Source organism: Heloderma suspectum, chromosome 17 (genome assembly GCF_057233095.1).
Source record: "Heloderma suspectum isolate Gila_16-S chromosome 17, 16-S_ref, whole genome shotgun sequence".
Classification (NCBI taxonomy): Eukaryota; Metazoa; Chordata; class Lepidosauria; order Squamata; family Helodermatidae; genus Heloderma; species Heloderma suspectum.
Window position 1 is genome coordinate 17,595,242 of NC_139474.1, and position 15,194 is coordinate 17,610,435.

General features: G+C 48.5%; 1 protein-coding gene across 1 annotated transcript; it reads right to left on the reverse strand.

Annotated features, from left to right (window-relative positions):
• Nucleotides 1–1,341: 1,341 nt before the first annotated feature.
• RIIAD1 (regulatory subunit of type II PKA R-subunit domain containing 1) lies at nucleotides 1,342–12,096 on the reverse strand. Its single transcript, XM_084823812.1, has 4 exons — nucleotides 11,991–12,096; nucleotides 5,080–5,156; nucleotides 3,396–3,442; nucleotides 1,342–1,624 (listed from the first exon to the last, which is right to left on the reverse strand). The coding sequence occupies exons 1-4, from the start codon at nucleotides 12,072–12,074 to the stop codon at nucleotides 1,551–1,553; spliced, it is 282 nt and encodes a 93-aa protein (XP_084679938.1). The 5' UTR covers nucleotides 12,075–12,096; the 3' UTR covers nucleotides 1,342–1,550.
• Nucleotides 12,097–15,194: the final 3,098 nt, after the last annotated feature.

Genomic DNA, 15,194 nt, shown 5'->3' on the forward strand with positions numbered 1-15,194 from the left:
GCTCACCTTGTATCAAAGGGCAGCCTGCTAGAATGGAGGAAGGGCTCTTTGGGTATTTGGAGACCAGGTAGATGAATCGGGGTGGCACGGGTCCATTTTGGCCATGGATCAGTTTGTGGTCTGGACGAGAGAAGACAAGAACGACCTGATCGGTCGAGGGGTGGATTCAGGAACTGAAAGGGGGGGGGGAATCCTTTACTGCAATGCCCCTGTATACAAACCTACGATGCAGCCACACTGGGGAGACTGTGTACCGTTCCAGTTGTCCTGTCTCAAAAGGACATTGTACAGCTGGGAAAGATGCAGGAAAGGACAAAGGCAACCAGAACGATGACTGGAGGGGGTGGAGTAGCTTTCCTGCGAGGAAAGGCCAAAGCAGCCTTCCCCCTCCTGGCGCCCTCCAGATGTGTTAGACTACAACCGCCCTCATCCCCAGGTGGCAGGGGATGATGGGAGTTGTGATCCACCACAATCTGCCTTATTTTCCATGCTGGCACGGGAAGCAGCCACATCTGCCCCGGCCTGCGTAGCTTCCCTGTTCCAAACGTCACCTGTGCAGCCCAATAGGGAGGTAATGCCTCTGTTCGCAGATTTCCATGGCCAGGATGCTATTTCGGCTGTTGTGGCTTCCTGGGGGCTGCGATTCTGAGTGTGCTGAGGCTTCTGTAAGAGGAGCATGTCCCTTCTAACCGGGAACAGTCTACTAATCCCCATATCCTGCTGTAACCAAGTAAATATAGTTGAAATAATAGCGCAGTTTCCCTCTCTTTTACTGGCTCCCGCCATTACTGCTTCCCCTGTGTCTAATTTTAGACGGGAAGCCCCTCTGGGCAGAGACCTGGGCTCTTGTGCTCTGTAAAGGGACATGCATAATTGATGGTGCTAAATAGTGTAATAATTACTACTACATTTTGGGAATGACTGTGGAACCAGATTAAAAGTGTGATCTTCTGCATTGGCCTTCCCCAACCTGGTGCCTTCCAGATGTTTTGGACCACAGCTCCGATCATTATTGACCACTGGGCATCTGGAGGGTACCAGGTTGGGAAGGCTGCGATATACATGCCTAGGATGTACAAAACTACATTTTAGGAATGACTGTGGAACCAGACTCTCAGCCCAATCCTATACATGCTTACTCAGAAGTAAGTTCCAGTGAGTTCAGTGGGACTTAGACCCAAGTAAGTGCACACGGGATTGCAGCCCTGGCCTTTTTTGCAAAGATCCACCCTTCTGGTTGGTTTGTAGCTACTCCTGAGACAGCTGCATTTTCAAAAGGCCCCACCCCACCCTGAATCCACAAGCAGGTTTTCATTGCTGTAAGTAAGGTGGAGCCTAAGTCACCCCTTCACTGGAAGCCCAACTTTATTGGCTGTTCCGCATGCCTAGAAAAGAGGTTAAAAGAAATGTGGGAGAAGAAAAGCAACATCCAAGGCATTTCAAGGAGTGGCTCTGTCTTCGTGCACTTGTGCAGCGGAACGGTCTCTCTGCTGCTGCGGGAAATCCAAAAAGAGAGCAAAGCAGAAGAGATGGCCGCAGCAAGGCAGCTGTTAGATGGCCTCGTTTAGTTTCTCCATCATTTGTTGCTGGATCTTCTTGGGGAGTTCTGGATTGGTAAAATAGCCTGAAACAAGAAGGGTGGGGGAAAGGAAGGGTTAGGCAGGGCGCCTGTTGCACAGCAGCGGAGCGCATGATTTGCATGCACGAGGCCCCAGCTCTCATCCCTGGCATTTCCAGTGCGGAGGGTTCCAGAGAGAGAGGCAGGGAAAGATCTGGCCAAGGGCAGCCGTGCGTGTCCCTTCTCCAAACGAAAGCCACAGCGCAGAGAGGAGAGAAGGCCAGCCAGACCTCGGTGTGTCTCCCCCACCCACCCTTGATTGAACGGTCTCATCTGCACGGCGCGTTCTCGTCGTCGCAGATCTGACAGCAAAGGGTACTAGTGCCCCGGCCGCTCCTGAGCTCCGCTCCTGTTGCCAGAACTTGAGCCTCCCTTGTCGGAATGGCTTCGGTCTATTCACATGCCCTGCTTGGACCATCTTTCTCCTGCTTCTTAATTGCTAAAAGGCGAGGTGGGTGAGCACAGTTGCTTGAGGTGCTCTGCAAAGCTCCTCCTTGACTTAAATCTGAGATGGGCGCATAAGTTCATCCTGGCACTTTCCAAATGTGTTGGCTAGGGCAGGTGGGAGTTGTAGTCGAACACGTAGTTGGAGGTCTTTACGCAGAGGCTGGATGGCCGTCAGCCAGGGATGCGGGACAGAGGCTGCACTGAGCAGAGGGGTGGACTCATGATCTCTGAGCTCCCTGCCAGCTCTACGATGTTACATCTGGACGGTGCCATGTTGTGGAAGGCTGCTATATATGTACCTGGACACTCTGCACATGCTCAGCAACACAGTTCCCGTTACCGGTCCACATGCCTCACAGCCAAACCCTGTTATTTTAAAAGGCCTGTTTTAAGTGCTCAGGCTTGGCAAAATGCAGGCTCCACTTAAAGCCTCTCCTTGCTCCAGACAGGTTCCCTTAGAGAGGCCGCTGTCTTGCTTCTGGAGCCCGTCCCTTAGGTCTCCTACCTGCTGCCACCATCTCGGCCACTCACCCACACCTCACCACCCACATCCATAGCGGCTGAGATCCCTTTTGAAATGTTGATAACCTACCATCGGACAGTTATGTTTTTTTCTGTAAGAACCATCGTCCGCCTGAATTTTAAATCAGTAGATTTGTAGAGTAAATGAATACAGTGGGCAGGAGGCCGTGAAGAGATTTCAGTCACGTGGAGGAGGTGTGGGGAAGGGCGGGGAGTCCTTGTGAAATGGCTGCAGGGGAGAGAACAGGGCTGTTCCAAGTCCGTCCCTATTTCCATCTGTGAAATGGTGGAAAGTATGGGATGACTGTCAGTTTGGCTGGGATAAAAATCTGACTTTAAGTCTAAGGGAAGACCTGAAAGCCACATGGGAACATGAGAAGCTGCTTTATACCAAGTCAGACCCTTGGTCCAGCTAGCCTAGGATAGCTAGTAACACAGACTGGCAGCAGCCTTCCCAGTTTTCAGACAGGGGTCGACGCTGGTCTATGCTAGCTGGCCAAAGATCTCCCGGAGTTTCAGACAGGAGTCTCTCTGTCCTCCCTGGAGATGCCGAGGACTGAACCTGGGAGTTTTTTTTCTACAGAAGCTGAACTGTGAACATTTTGCTGCAGTCCACCTTCTTCTCTGCAAAGTTGGAATGTCTGTGGACATTCTGTGACACCAGTGCTTGGCCAATCAGAGGCAGGTTCCACCAGCTGTGGAAGTAACTTCCAGGCCTGGATCCCTTGTACTTTTGTTGGTTATGCAAGGACTACACTGTGGTGTGGGGGGAGGTCTCCTAATCTGCAAGGTTAATATAAACTCTTACCTGCGGCAAACTCCCGTATATTCTCTGGTCTTTGCATCAGGACTTCCCTGGGAATAATCGGGGGGAGGGGGGGACACAGAAATAGACTTTTAAAGGAGTTTTTTAAACAGTTGTGTGCCCCCCCGCCTCCCCCCAGGCAGAATTTTGTAGGTCCTTGTGAAAAGTACGCAAGACAAATTGGTAAATTACTCCTTCCTTATTGGGAATCGATAAGCCAATTAGCAACCGAGGAGAAACGTTTAATTTACATCTGCATCCACCTTTGGTGGGAAGGGGGTTGAGGGAGTTTTATATTAAGAACAAGAACATGCAACTGTCAAAGAGCCAAGAAAATATTTATAACAATTAAAAATACTTCTTCTGAATTACGCAGCTCCTTCATCGGGAATCGATAAAGCAATTAGCAGAGGCACTGGGGAGCAAACCTCCAAGTTGGGTGGAAGAAATTGGACAAAAAGTTCATAAGGATAAAGTGCTGCCACATAAAATCAGCCCTGGCTACCTTGTAAATTAAAGTAACTTTTAGTAGTGGGGAGCTGGCAGCCATGGGCCCTAACCTGGACCGCAGAATTGGTCCACTACTCGTGTCCTTTCTGGGGGCAAAAAGGTCCCTACACTTTAGACAAAATCACACAGTAGAGTCTTCTCTGGCTTGTAACACTTCAAGCAGTTGCCAGGGGAGGATCATAGATTTGAATGCTTCCCTGCATTTTGGAAAAAAATCTCCATTCATCTAGAAAGCTAGCACTTCTAGGACAATGTTGGTCAGGAACATGAATCCCTGTTGTGTTAGTTTTCTACATGCAAGATATTTTGCTGAGTTTTTTTGTTTTTAGAGGAGCATTAAAATATGACTTCCCCTCCTGCAACCTGAAAGCAGGTGCAGTCCGGGGAGGACTTTGCCAAGGGATTCTTTGGAATGGATAGCTCAGCCCTGCGATGCCACAGAAGCCTTCTGTGAGGGAGACTTTTTTCTCCCTGTCTCATAGTACTAGAACCTGAGGTCATTCCATGACACTGAATGGTGGGAGATTGAGGACAGATCAAAGGAAGGGCTTCTTCACACAGCGCTATAGTTAAACTATGGAACTCGCTACCACAGGATGTAGTGATGGCCACTAATTTGCATGGCTTTAAAAGGGGGTTAGATAAATTCCTGGAGGAATTTGGCTACTAGTCTTGATGGCCATGTGCTACCTCCAGTACCAGAGGCAGTGAGACTATGTACACAAGTTGCTGGGGAACATGGGTGGGAGGGTGCTGTCACACTCATGTCCTGCTTGTGGGTTCCTGGTCGACAGTTGGCTGGCCACTGTGTGAACAGAATGCTGGACTTGATGGACCCTGGTCTGATCCAGCCGGGCTCTTCTGATGTTCTTCCCATACCGCAGAAGTCTCTTAAGTGACACCTCTGCCCCTTTAAAACCTACACAGCCCTGGATGGGGAAGGCAAACCTTCCTCCACCTAATTGCTGTAATGTCAGCTGTTTCTTCTCTGGCAATAACAGTTTTGCTGGTTTCTCCCTTTTCTTCCACCTGCCTATAGGTTCCAAGCATTAGAACAGGGGTCTCCAAACTTTTTGGGGTCAGTGGTCATATTTGGAATTTTGAGCGAATGTCATGGGTGCTCTCACAAAATGGCTGCCATGAGGGTTTGCCCATTCGGAAGGTGTGAGAAACTTACCCAAGAAATCCTGATAGGAGCAGCTCCACTTCCTTGTGGGAACGTAGGTATTTCTCATTCGCAATCCTGGTGTTTATCTAGAAATAAAAGGGTACAGCACCGGTCAAGTAAGAGGCAAAGGTGGGTGACTTGTAGCCCTCCAGATGTTTTGGCCTACAACTCCCAACTCCTACAACCATTGGCTATGCTGGCTAAAGCTGATGGGAGTTGTAGGCTGAAACATCTGGAGGGCCACAAGTTGCCCACCCTGGGCTAGGGTTTAAGTTTCCGGAATGCACATCTTATATGTAAGGTTTTATCCATCCTTTATGTTCCTAATCTTAGGGCTAAAAATCTGTTTCTTGCTTACTCTGCCTCCTTGCTGTTTCTAACCAGGGAGAAACTGCCAGCAATAGAATGTAGATGAACAGCAATGGCTCTTTGAGGGTGCTGAAAGGTCAGTTCGGCTGAGGAGAGAAAATATTACGCAGGATCCAGGGGACGGGGAGAGACACATAAAAATTGCCAAAGGATTATCTAGTCCAGACTTCAAACAGTGATGCCTCTGGTGTAGTTGCTTTCCACTGTTGCTTGTCCTGAGCATTCAGAAATAGAGTGCCTCTATCCATTTGGTGAACATAGCTTGTAGCCAGACCTGAATGGCTCGTAGCCAGACCTCTATCCATTTGACCTTGTTTATTTTTAAGCCATCTGCGTTCTCAGCCACCACATGACGGAATGGGGGGTCCCCAACCTTTTTGGGTCGGTGGGCACATTTGGAATTTTGAGAGTGTCGCGGGTGCTGTCACAAAGCGGATGCCATGGGGCAGTGCCTTGCCCATTCATAAAATGGCTGCCATAATAGGCTTGGCCAATCGCAACACACTCATTTCCCAGAAGGCAAAGCGGTGAGACCGAAAGAAAAGCAACTTGCCCCAAAAACCTAAGGACAAGGTAGAGGTGGGAATCTGAGCTCCGAAACACAAACCAGTCTTTGGAACCCAAACAAAGATGGCACTGGAGGGTTGCACTTTGCAGCATGTCAGCCTCCGGTAATCATAATGTAAGAAATAAAATAAAAATCAGGAGAGGTAGGGAGCCTTGTGGGCGTCAAGAGAGGTCGCTCTTGGGCATTCCATTGGAGACCCCAGTAAATATGTCATGGTATTAGACCCCCTAGGTTAACTGCATGTTGAAGGCAAAGAAGTACTTTGTTTTGTCTGTCCCAAATCTCCTGCCAGCTGGCTTCACCCAGGTGATTCCTAGTTCCAGTATTATATGAGAGAGAGAGGAAGGCAGTAAGGAACCTTTCCCACACTGTAATTTGATGGGTCTCTGTCGTGCCCCAAATATACATCCTTTGCATTGATTGCTAAAGCACACACTGAAATCGCTGGCTCTTCTCAGCGAAATGCACAGCAACCAGAGAAGGATCTCACCCCTTCGCTTTCTCACACTTAGCAGAGAAAATGTTGAGATCTACAGCGGAATGTAACCAGCTGTTTGTTGAGGTGCGTGCTTTGTACTTGGATGTACAGGCTGCAGAATTTTGATTTCGGGTGCGGGTGAGTTTAAGAGCCAGCAGTACACCAGCGGTGGGGAACTTGTTTCAGCCCAATTTCAGAGAAGCTCTCGGGGGCCGCATTCCAGCAGTGGGTGTGGCCAAAGGTAAAAGGGGTGGGGCCAAAAAAATACCAACGTATTGTAGCTTCAAGCGCTTCCTGCCAGTGACTAAGCCTTAGGAGAGGCATTTTGACCTTTTAGAATGGGGAAAGAACTGGACAAAAGCTGTGAAACCACCAAACAATTGACGGGATGGGGAGGGGACCATGTGTGGCACCCCAAAGAGCCAGACTTGGTCTCTAGACCAGCAATTCCCCACCCCCTGCAGTCAGCCAAGCTCTGTTGCTACAGATCCCCAGTTCTGCTCTGCTGACACCATGCAAGTTTATTTTCTGTGGTTGTGGCTAAGTCCAGAGAGTGGCAAGAAAGATCACACAGATTCTGGGGTTCCAAGGCCAAGTTGGGGTCCACGTGGGAGGTCGGAAATGGCTGGACGATACCTTTTGAATAGAAGCATCGCCTGTTCTTAGTCTCAAACAGGCCTGCTATTAGCCATATTGCTATATTCCCAGCCAAGGTGATGAAATGTTCGCTATGACTGGATAACAGTGGCTAAATTAACTGGGGGTTCTACTCTGTGTTAGCAATTGTGACTCTGAGCCTTGTGACTCTCCTCAATCCAACCATTGACCAGGATGTCTGTATGAGAGAGAATCAATGCGCCTCCTATTTCTGGTGTCATCCGAGTTTTAGAAAATGGTCTTTTTCTCCCCAAGTACCTGATAGGTCTGTTACACACATGCGCGCAAAATGCACATGAGGCAAAAGAGATGCGTGGGGGATTGTCACGCACAGCAATTTGGTTTGTGCAGCTTTCACATGTTTTCATACGCTCAGGACTTTCTGGGCTTGAAAATCTGAGAGCTATTTTGAGAAGCTAAGGCCTATGGTTGTTGTTGTTGTTCAGTCGTTCAGTCGTGTCCGACTCTTTGTGACCCCATGGACCGTAGCCTTTTCCAGAGAGTTTCTCTTCGCATTAGGTGGCCAAAATATTTCAGCTTCAGCTTCAGTATCTGTCCTTCCAATGAGCAGTCAGGGCCGATTTCCTTTAGGATGGACTGATTTGACCTCCTTGCAGTCCAGGGGACTCGTAAGAGTCTTCTCCAGCCCCACAGTTCGAAAGCATCAATTCTTCGGCGCTTAGCCTTCCTTATAGTCCAGCTCTCACAGCCATACGTTGCTACTGGGAAAACCATAGCTTTGATTATACGGACCTTTGTCGGCAAGGTGATGTCTCTGCTTCTTACTATGCTGTCTAGGTTGGCCACAGCTTTCCTCCCAAGGAGCAAGCGTCTTTTAATTTCATGGCTACAGTCACCGTCTGCGGTGATCTTGGAGCCCAAGAAAATAAAATCTGTTACTGCTTCCATTTCTTCCCCTTCCATATGCCAGGAAGTGATGGGGCCAGATGCCATGATCTTCATTTTTTTAATGTTGAGTTTCAAACCAGCTTTTGCACTCTCCACTTTCACCCTCAACAAGAGGCTCTTTAGATCCTCTTCGCTTTCTGCCATTATGGTGGTATGATCTGCGTATCTGAGGTTGTTGATAATTCTCCCGGCAATCTTAATTCCGACCTGTGATTCATCCAACCCGGCGTTTCTCATGATATACTCTGCATATAAGTTAAATAAGCAGGGCGACAATATGCAGCCTTGTCGTACTCCTTTCCCAATTTTGAACCAATCGGTTGTTCCATGTCTGGTTCTTACTGTTGCTTCTTGGCCCTCGTACAGGTTTCTCAGGAGACAGGTAAGGTGGTCTGGTACTCCCATCTCTTTCAGAATTTGCCACAGTTTGTTGTGTTCCACACAATCAAAGGCTTTAGCGTAGTCAATGAAGCAGAAATAGACGTTTCTCTGGAATTCTCTTGCTTTCTCCATGATCCAGTGAAAGTTGGCGATTTGATCTCTAGTTCCTCTGCCTCTTCGAAACCCAGCTTGTACGTCTGGTAGTTCTCGGTTCGCATGCTGCTGAAGCCTAGCTTGTAGGATTTTGAGCATCACCTTGCTGGCATGTGAAATGAGCGCAATTGTGTGGTAGTTTGAACACTCTTTGGCGTTGCCCTTCTTTGGAATTGGAATGTAAACTGACCTTTTCCAGTCTTGTGGCCACTGTTGAGTGTTCCAAATTTGTTGGCATATTGAGTGCAGCACTTTAACAGCATCATCTTTTAGGATTTTAAATAGCTCAGCTGGAATACTGTCATCTCCGCTAGCTTTGAAGGCCTATGGTAGCCTTTCCCAATTTGGTGCCCTCTAGATGTTTTGTATTACAACTCCCAGGACTCCTGACCACTGGCTAAGGTGGCTGGGGCTGATGGGAGTTGAAGTCAGAACATCTGGAGGGCACCAGGTTAGGAAGGCTGGCCTAAGGTTTATGCCTTAAAAGAAATTGCATTTGCCTATCTGGAAGGTGGAGCCTTGAACGTTTGAACCTCAAATGTTTGGGGGCTAGCTGCAGGCTCTCATTTGCAAGGGCACTCTGCACATGCTCAGCACGCACACACTTTCTCAGTCTGCACATGCTCACTCGGTGGTCACACTCATTTTGCTGCAACCTTTGCAGGTGAAAAGGATGGTATTACACAGAACCCTAAAAGCTAACCGAGGCTGTATTTTAATCGTGACATGTTCCAGAGGGGAAGCTGTGTCAGTCCGTTACAGCGAACACACAAAAAGAGAGCACTGTGGCACCTTAAAGACCAACAGATTTATTAGGGCAGAAGCTTTCATGGACTAGAGCCCAGTGCATCAGGCGCAACTAGTCCACGAAAGTTTATGCCACAGTAAATCTATTCTGTCTTCAAGGTGCCACGAAGGTCCATTTTAACAGGCTTCTCTGTGGCTGCAGGTGCCTCTGTAGCGGGTGTCCCTGATGCTCTAACCTTCCCCATTTTTCTGGTCTCTGTCCCCTGGTAAATCCATCCCCATTCTCGCCTTTTGGAATGCCTTGTTCAAATGCCTGGCCTCTAGTGCACATGACTACAGATGTGTGTGCATGAGCAGTAAGGCCCATATGGAGATGGGCAGAGTAGACGACGCCTGTCTCCAACGTGCCTGGCCCGCCAGTCCAAAATAACTGTCAGGGCACATCCCAAACATAGAAAAAGTGATGCATTCCCCCTGCTGAGCTTTGCTTGCCAGTACGAAAGGGGAAATAGCAACCCCTCCCAATTCTTACCTCTCCCCCTCATACCTTCCTGGGCTGGCAAAGCGTCGCCATTTCTCCAGGTGCTACCTGTCCACCTGCTGTTTTCCCCTCCTCGTTTTTCTCCAGCAGCCTTCCCTGACTTGACGCCCTGCAGATATGTTGGGACTACAGTTCCAATCATCCCTAGCCAGCGTGGCCATTATAGTCAGGGGAAGCCTGTTCTATAGGGATAAAATGGGTCTGTCTTCCTATGAATTTTGTCATCCACTTTCCTTCAACTGATGCAGGGACGAACCGTCCTGGCTGCACTTTAAGGTGTTTTGGGACTGTATCAGTGCAGGTTATCTAGAGAGTAAAACGTTCTGTTTATTTTAATCTGCTACCGCTTTTTCTCCCTCCTACCTGAACCTTTTATCCTAACCAAATCTTTCAGTTGGAACCTGGGGCTCGTTGCGTGTTCTGATCTCCTCGTGGATCACTCCCCAACCTGGCACACCGTCTGTTCATGCTACATGCTCAAGCAAGGAGAGGACAAAGACGGAACAGATTGGACTCTGACCCCTGCAGAGACGGGAAGAGTCTCTAAGAGTTGCCCTCTCTCCCCCAGGTAATGATTTCAGGGTTCCCTTCGGCTCATTTCTAATGGACAAAGAAGGGTCGAGGCAGCTAATCATAAGGAAATCAAGGAAGTGTGCCCTGGCTTGGCCTGCACCGCAGGGCAGGCGGACCTGCTTTCTCTCTCTACACACGCCGAACCACGCAGTTTCAGACCCTGCAGCTGCCGAGATCCATTCTGAACTGTCAATAAGTCAACGCAGGACAATCTTTAACCCAAGGAATAACAGCCTTTTGGCTTTCGAATGGATGCAGGAGAGGCTGTTGCTAAGCAAATGAAAATAGTGTACAGAAGGCAAAGTAGAGCCTTCAACAATAGGCAGCAACGGTCTTGCGTAGAGGCCCTCGATATATGAATAGATATGTTGCCCTATTATCAGTGAAATCATTGTCCCCGTTTTCAGTTGAGAAGGTATGGTCTCCTTAACAACACCGGGGAGGGGTGTGTATTTTAATGGCTCTTTGGGTGGTGAGTGGGGTACCTGTTACATGAGGTTTTGGTTAGCGGGGGCATTCTGATATGAGACTCTGAGCCTCAAATGTGTTTGTAGCCATGAAGCTCAGGGCCTAATTTTGGGCCAGCTGCTATTTCTTGTCCCAGCCTACATGACAGGGTTGATAAAAATGGACAGGGGAAACTTTGCATGCCCCCTTGAGCTGCTTGGAGGATATGGGGGATAAAAGCATCATCATAATGCGGAGCCTAATTTGCACACGCCTCATGCAAGTTTCCCTGAACGGATTTTTGTTTCGTTTTTTGTGACGTACAAAGTGCCACTTGAAAATAGTGATAAATCCCCAGTTCTGCAAAGGTCCACAGAATAAAGCGTCCCACAGCCCCAGAGACTCCCCGAAACGGACAAACACTCCAAGCGTTATGAAGCAAAACAAAGTGACAGGCCAAACTGCACAATAGCATAAACAAACAAAAAGCAGGCAACTCCCCACAAAGAGATCCATTTTTAAACCACAGCAAGAGGGACCAGCCTCATGCTGGTACCAATTAAAACATTTATTCCGAAAGAAATGTAAAAACGCCGCGTTTTGATAACCACCTTTCTTAAGGGAGCTGTGGATCACGACGTCCTTTTTGCCTGCCTGGGGGAAAACAACAACAACACCCCAACCATTCTTTGAGATCCTGTCCCTACATCTTTCATCATTTTAAAACCACAACATATATCAAAAAAGGAACGCGCTCTAGAAGGCTGTCCTTGCAAAAAGCGAGTGGCTGCCTCTTCTAGAGTCAGTTTTTCTGTCTCTCTGCGTGGTGCGCGCGTGTCGTTATTGCTGTTATTTCTCGCGGAGGCTTGCGATGAAATGAACTCGCCCGTGCAAAGGAACGAGAAATGCGGCATTCTTTCCTTCTCCCCCTCCCTCCCCAAACCATGCCTTGCAGGAGTGAACCAAACCCCCAGCATGCAGCGGGCAGTGCAGCGGTGTGCAAAGAATCGGCACGATTGCAAGATGTATTTATTTATTTTAGAGGGTCGGGGGGTGTTCTTTTTGAGCCCCCCCCACTCCTCTTTTCTCTTACCCACCTTGAATTGCAGGAGCTTATCTTGCTGCTCTGCGCGGAGGGAGCCCACATCCAGGCACTCCAGACCTGACCCCGCGTCAACCATCTTGCCGGCTCCTTCCAAAGGCAGGCTGGCTGCTGTTGGCGTTGCCATGGGGATGGTTGCTACCAGCTGCCTTGGCCTTGGCCGCCAAGCAGAACTAGGCCCGAGGAGCCGGCTGGCGCTGCCGTTTCCCCATCCACCCTCCCGGGTCGTGGTTTCTCTTCTTGGGGGGGCCCCCGTCTCAATTACCACTCCTTGCCAGGAGAAAAGCAAAACAGAAAAGCAGGAGGAAAAAGCCTCCTCCCCTCATACGATGCGCACGCTTCGAGGCCCTCTTGGAGCTCGGCGTTTGCAAAGCGGCGTCCGCCTGGGCCCTCGCTGCTTGCGATTTCCGCAAAACCGCGCCCACTTCGGGCCCTTTTGCGCGTGATGCGGAAAACCGCACGCGTGCGATTTTTGCACGCTTACAACATGGAGCCGGGATGAGCCACAGCTTCCTGTCGAGTTCGGTTAGCTTAGAGCAGCCGTCCCCAAGCTGCTGCCCTCCAGATGCTTGGGGCTACCACTCCCGTCTTGCAGACTGGGGGTGATGGAAGCTGTAGTCCAACACATTTGAAGGGAAGGCTGGCTTAGAGGAATCCCCGAGTTTGCCCCGTGTCATGTGCGAAACGTCCCTTGGGGACTTCACGTAGTTAGCAGGGGTGGCAGTAGGCAACGCAAAACCCACAAGCCGTATCTGGCCCAACAGAGCCTTTTCTCCTAGGAAAGCTTTGGTTCTCCCCACCACTGCCCTGGTCCCATTCTCCCACAACTGGCCATACATGGATCGCCGCAAGGCACCGATATCGCTAACGGATGTTTCCCGAATGGCTGCTTCCCTTTCCCCCCTTTCTTCTAGCCTGTCACGCGGAAATTCACCAGGGGAAGCCTTTCCTGGTATGGGGGCAAATAATATTAGCAGTTTCACCTCCTACATTCCTGAACCTTAGAAGCAGAGGAGTTAGGCCTGGGGAAAAAAGGTGGCAACCAACCTGGGTTGCATTGGAAGCCCTTCTGGGCCCATTTTGGCCCATAATTTTATGAGACCCCGGTAATCTCCATATGCATTGTCAATGCTCCATTTTACACACACGCGCGCGCGTGCGCGCGCATGCGTGAGTTTTTCCCGCCATTTGTGTCTTGCTTTCGCTCTCATTCAGTCAGGCGATCTTTGGGTACATGCTGTTTGTACCTCAGTCAGCAAATGTGATTCTTAGAATATACCCTTAGCAATATTTACTTATTTATTAGGATATTTATAAACCACAATTCATCAAACGATACCAGGGCAGCGAACAGTAAATATAAGCATGCAGCCACAAAATGCATGCAGACAGACAATAAAATGCAACAGTGAACCAGCTTTCAACGGCAGTAAAAATGTGGTACTGGGCAACTTAAAATGCCTGGGCAAACAGAAAAGTTTTGACCTGCCGGCGAATATTTCAAGATTGGCATTAATCACGCCACAGAGGGCACCATGACAGAGAAAATAATAATGCCCGGGAATCCATGGGAATGAGGCTGGGGAGGGAGGGTGAAATCTGTGGCTTCTTTAAAAAAAAGAGAAAGGTGTAATTGGTACCTGACTTTACCATCCTCTGCATGAGCAGTCACGTGCAAGTGCCATTACGTTCATTAGGATTTACCTCAGCGAAGGTGTGCATAGGATTGCAGCCTGGCATTGCAACGCCATGTATATTTACTTGGGACTAAGACCCACTTTGTCCAGTGGCGCATGCTCCCAGGTAAGCGGGTATTGGTAAGCGGATTGCAGCTTACATTGCAATCCTTCGCACGTCACATCAGGCAAGCCCCATTGAGTTCAATGCGACTTCCTCCCAGGCAAATGAGTATAGGATTGCAGCCCGACAGTGCAACCCCATGCATATTTACTTGGATGTAAGCCCCGCTGCGTTCAGTGGGGCTTACTCTTGGGAAGCTGTGCACAGGATCGCAACCTTCGACTCTGAAATACAGTTCTAGCATTCTTGGTTGTACAGCTGGGCTTAGGTTTCATCGCATGTTTTAGAGGTTTTCTGTATTGGTTTCCCCTCATCCCCCTTAATTTTATATTAGATATTCTATTTAGAGATATAGATTTAAAAGTGTCCTGCAAAAAATGCACACTGTGTGTAAATCCGCTTACACAGAAGCCATACACCACTAACGCTAAACGGTGCTTACGTATTTCTAAGCATACTTAATACTAGGAGTAAATACATGTAACATTTATCAAATGCTAACTCTTTAAATGCAGAACTTGATTAAAAAAACCCTGTTTCTATCCAACATTCAAGGTTAAACACCCTCTTTTTAACAATTACACTATGTGCCAGAATATGTAGAATATGTTGTCTCCTGTTTAATTATTTATGGGGTTTGTTTGCTTTCTAATTGTAATTACTTTTTTTTTTTTTTTTTAAGTGTCATGTTCTTGTTTCGTTTTTGTGAGCTGCCTTGGTTGCCTCTAACTGAAGCAGGAAGCCAGGTTATAAATGTATCATCATCATCAATATTATTAATTTGTAGTATTAATGCATTAGCTGTTTGAGAACTGGATTATTGATTTCCCTCAGTTTGGAAATCATTAAGAACTTTGAGAAGATTTAAAAAAAAAAAAATAATATAAATGTCACATGAAGGCTGAAACCTCAGCACTGACATGATAGGGAAACATCACCCGTTGGATTTTGGCCTGCCAGTGCTGCACACAGCTGTGACAGGCACGTGAGCCTTGCTGTGGAGGGGTGGTGGTGGTGGAGAGAATGGTAGCAATGCTGGCAGTTAGTGTTTTGACCCGTGAGTTAATCTTGCTCTCCCTCTGCCTAGCGGCCTTGGCAGCTTCCCAGCCCAATTTGAAGCATTTTTCGTTTCTCTGTGTGGTCGCATAAATAGATTTTTGTAGCAACTGTGTCTCTTCTGTTGAAAATGCCTAGGGAGGGAGGAAGCAGGATGGCGAAAGAAACTTGAAGCAAAACCAGGGGTGTGGGAAGCCTAAAAGCACCCCTTGAGTGTTCTCTGGGGGAGACACTTTTGAGAGAGAGCGGGTACGGGTATCAGGGCACAGGCCTACCCAGATGCCTGATGTTGCCCTTTGGTGGAAAGTGCACTCTGTCCATGCTCAGAGGCCTCTTTCCTCTC

What these genes read in the sequence shown, in the direction of transcription:
- RIIAD1 (XM_084823812.1), bottom strand. Translation starts at nt 12,074, where the DNA reads ATGGTTGACGCGGGGTCAGGTCTGGAGTGCCTGGATGTGGGCTCCCTC. An exon ending in CTCCTATCAGGATTTCTTGG is followed by an intron (nt 3,443 to 5,079) that starts GTAAGTTTCTCA and finishes GATTATTCCCAG; the next exon opens with GGAAGTCCTGATGCAAAGAC. An exon ending in TATACGGGAGTTTGCCGCAG is followed by an intron (nt 1,625 to 3,395) that starts GTAAGAGTTTAT and finishes TTCTTGTTTCAG; the next exon opens with GCTATTTTACCAATCCAGAA.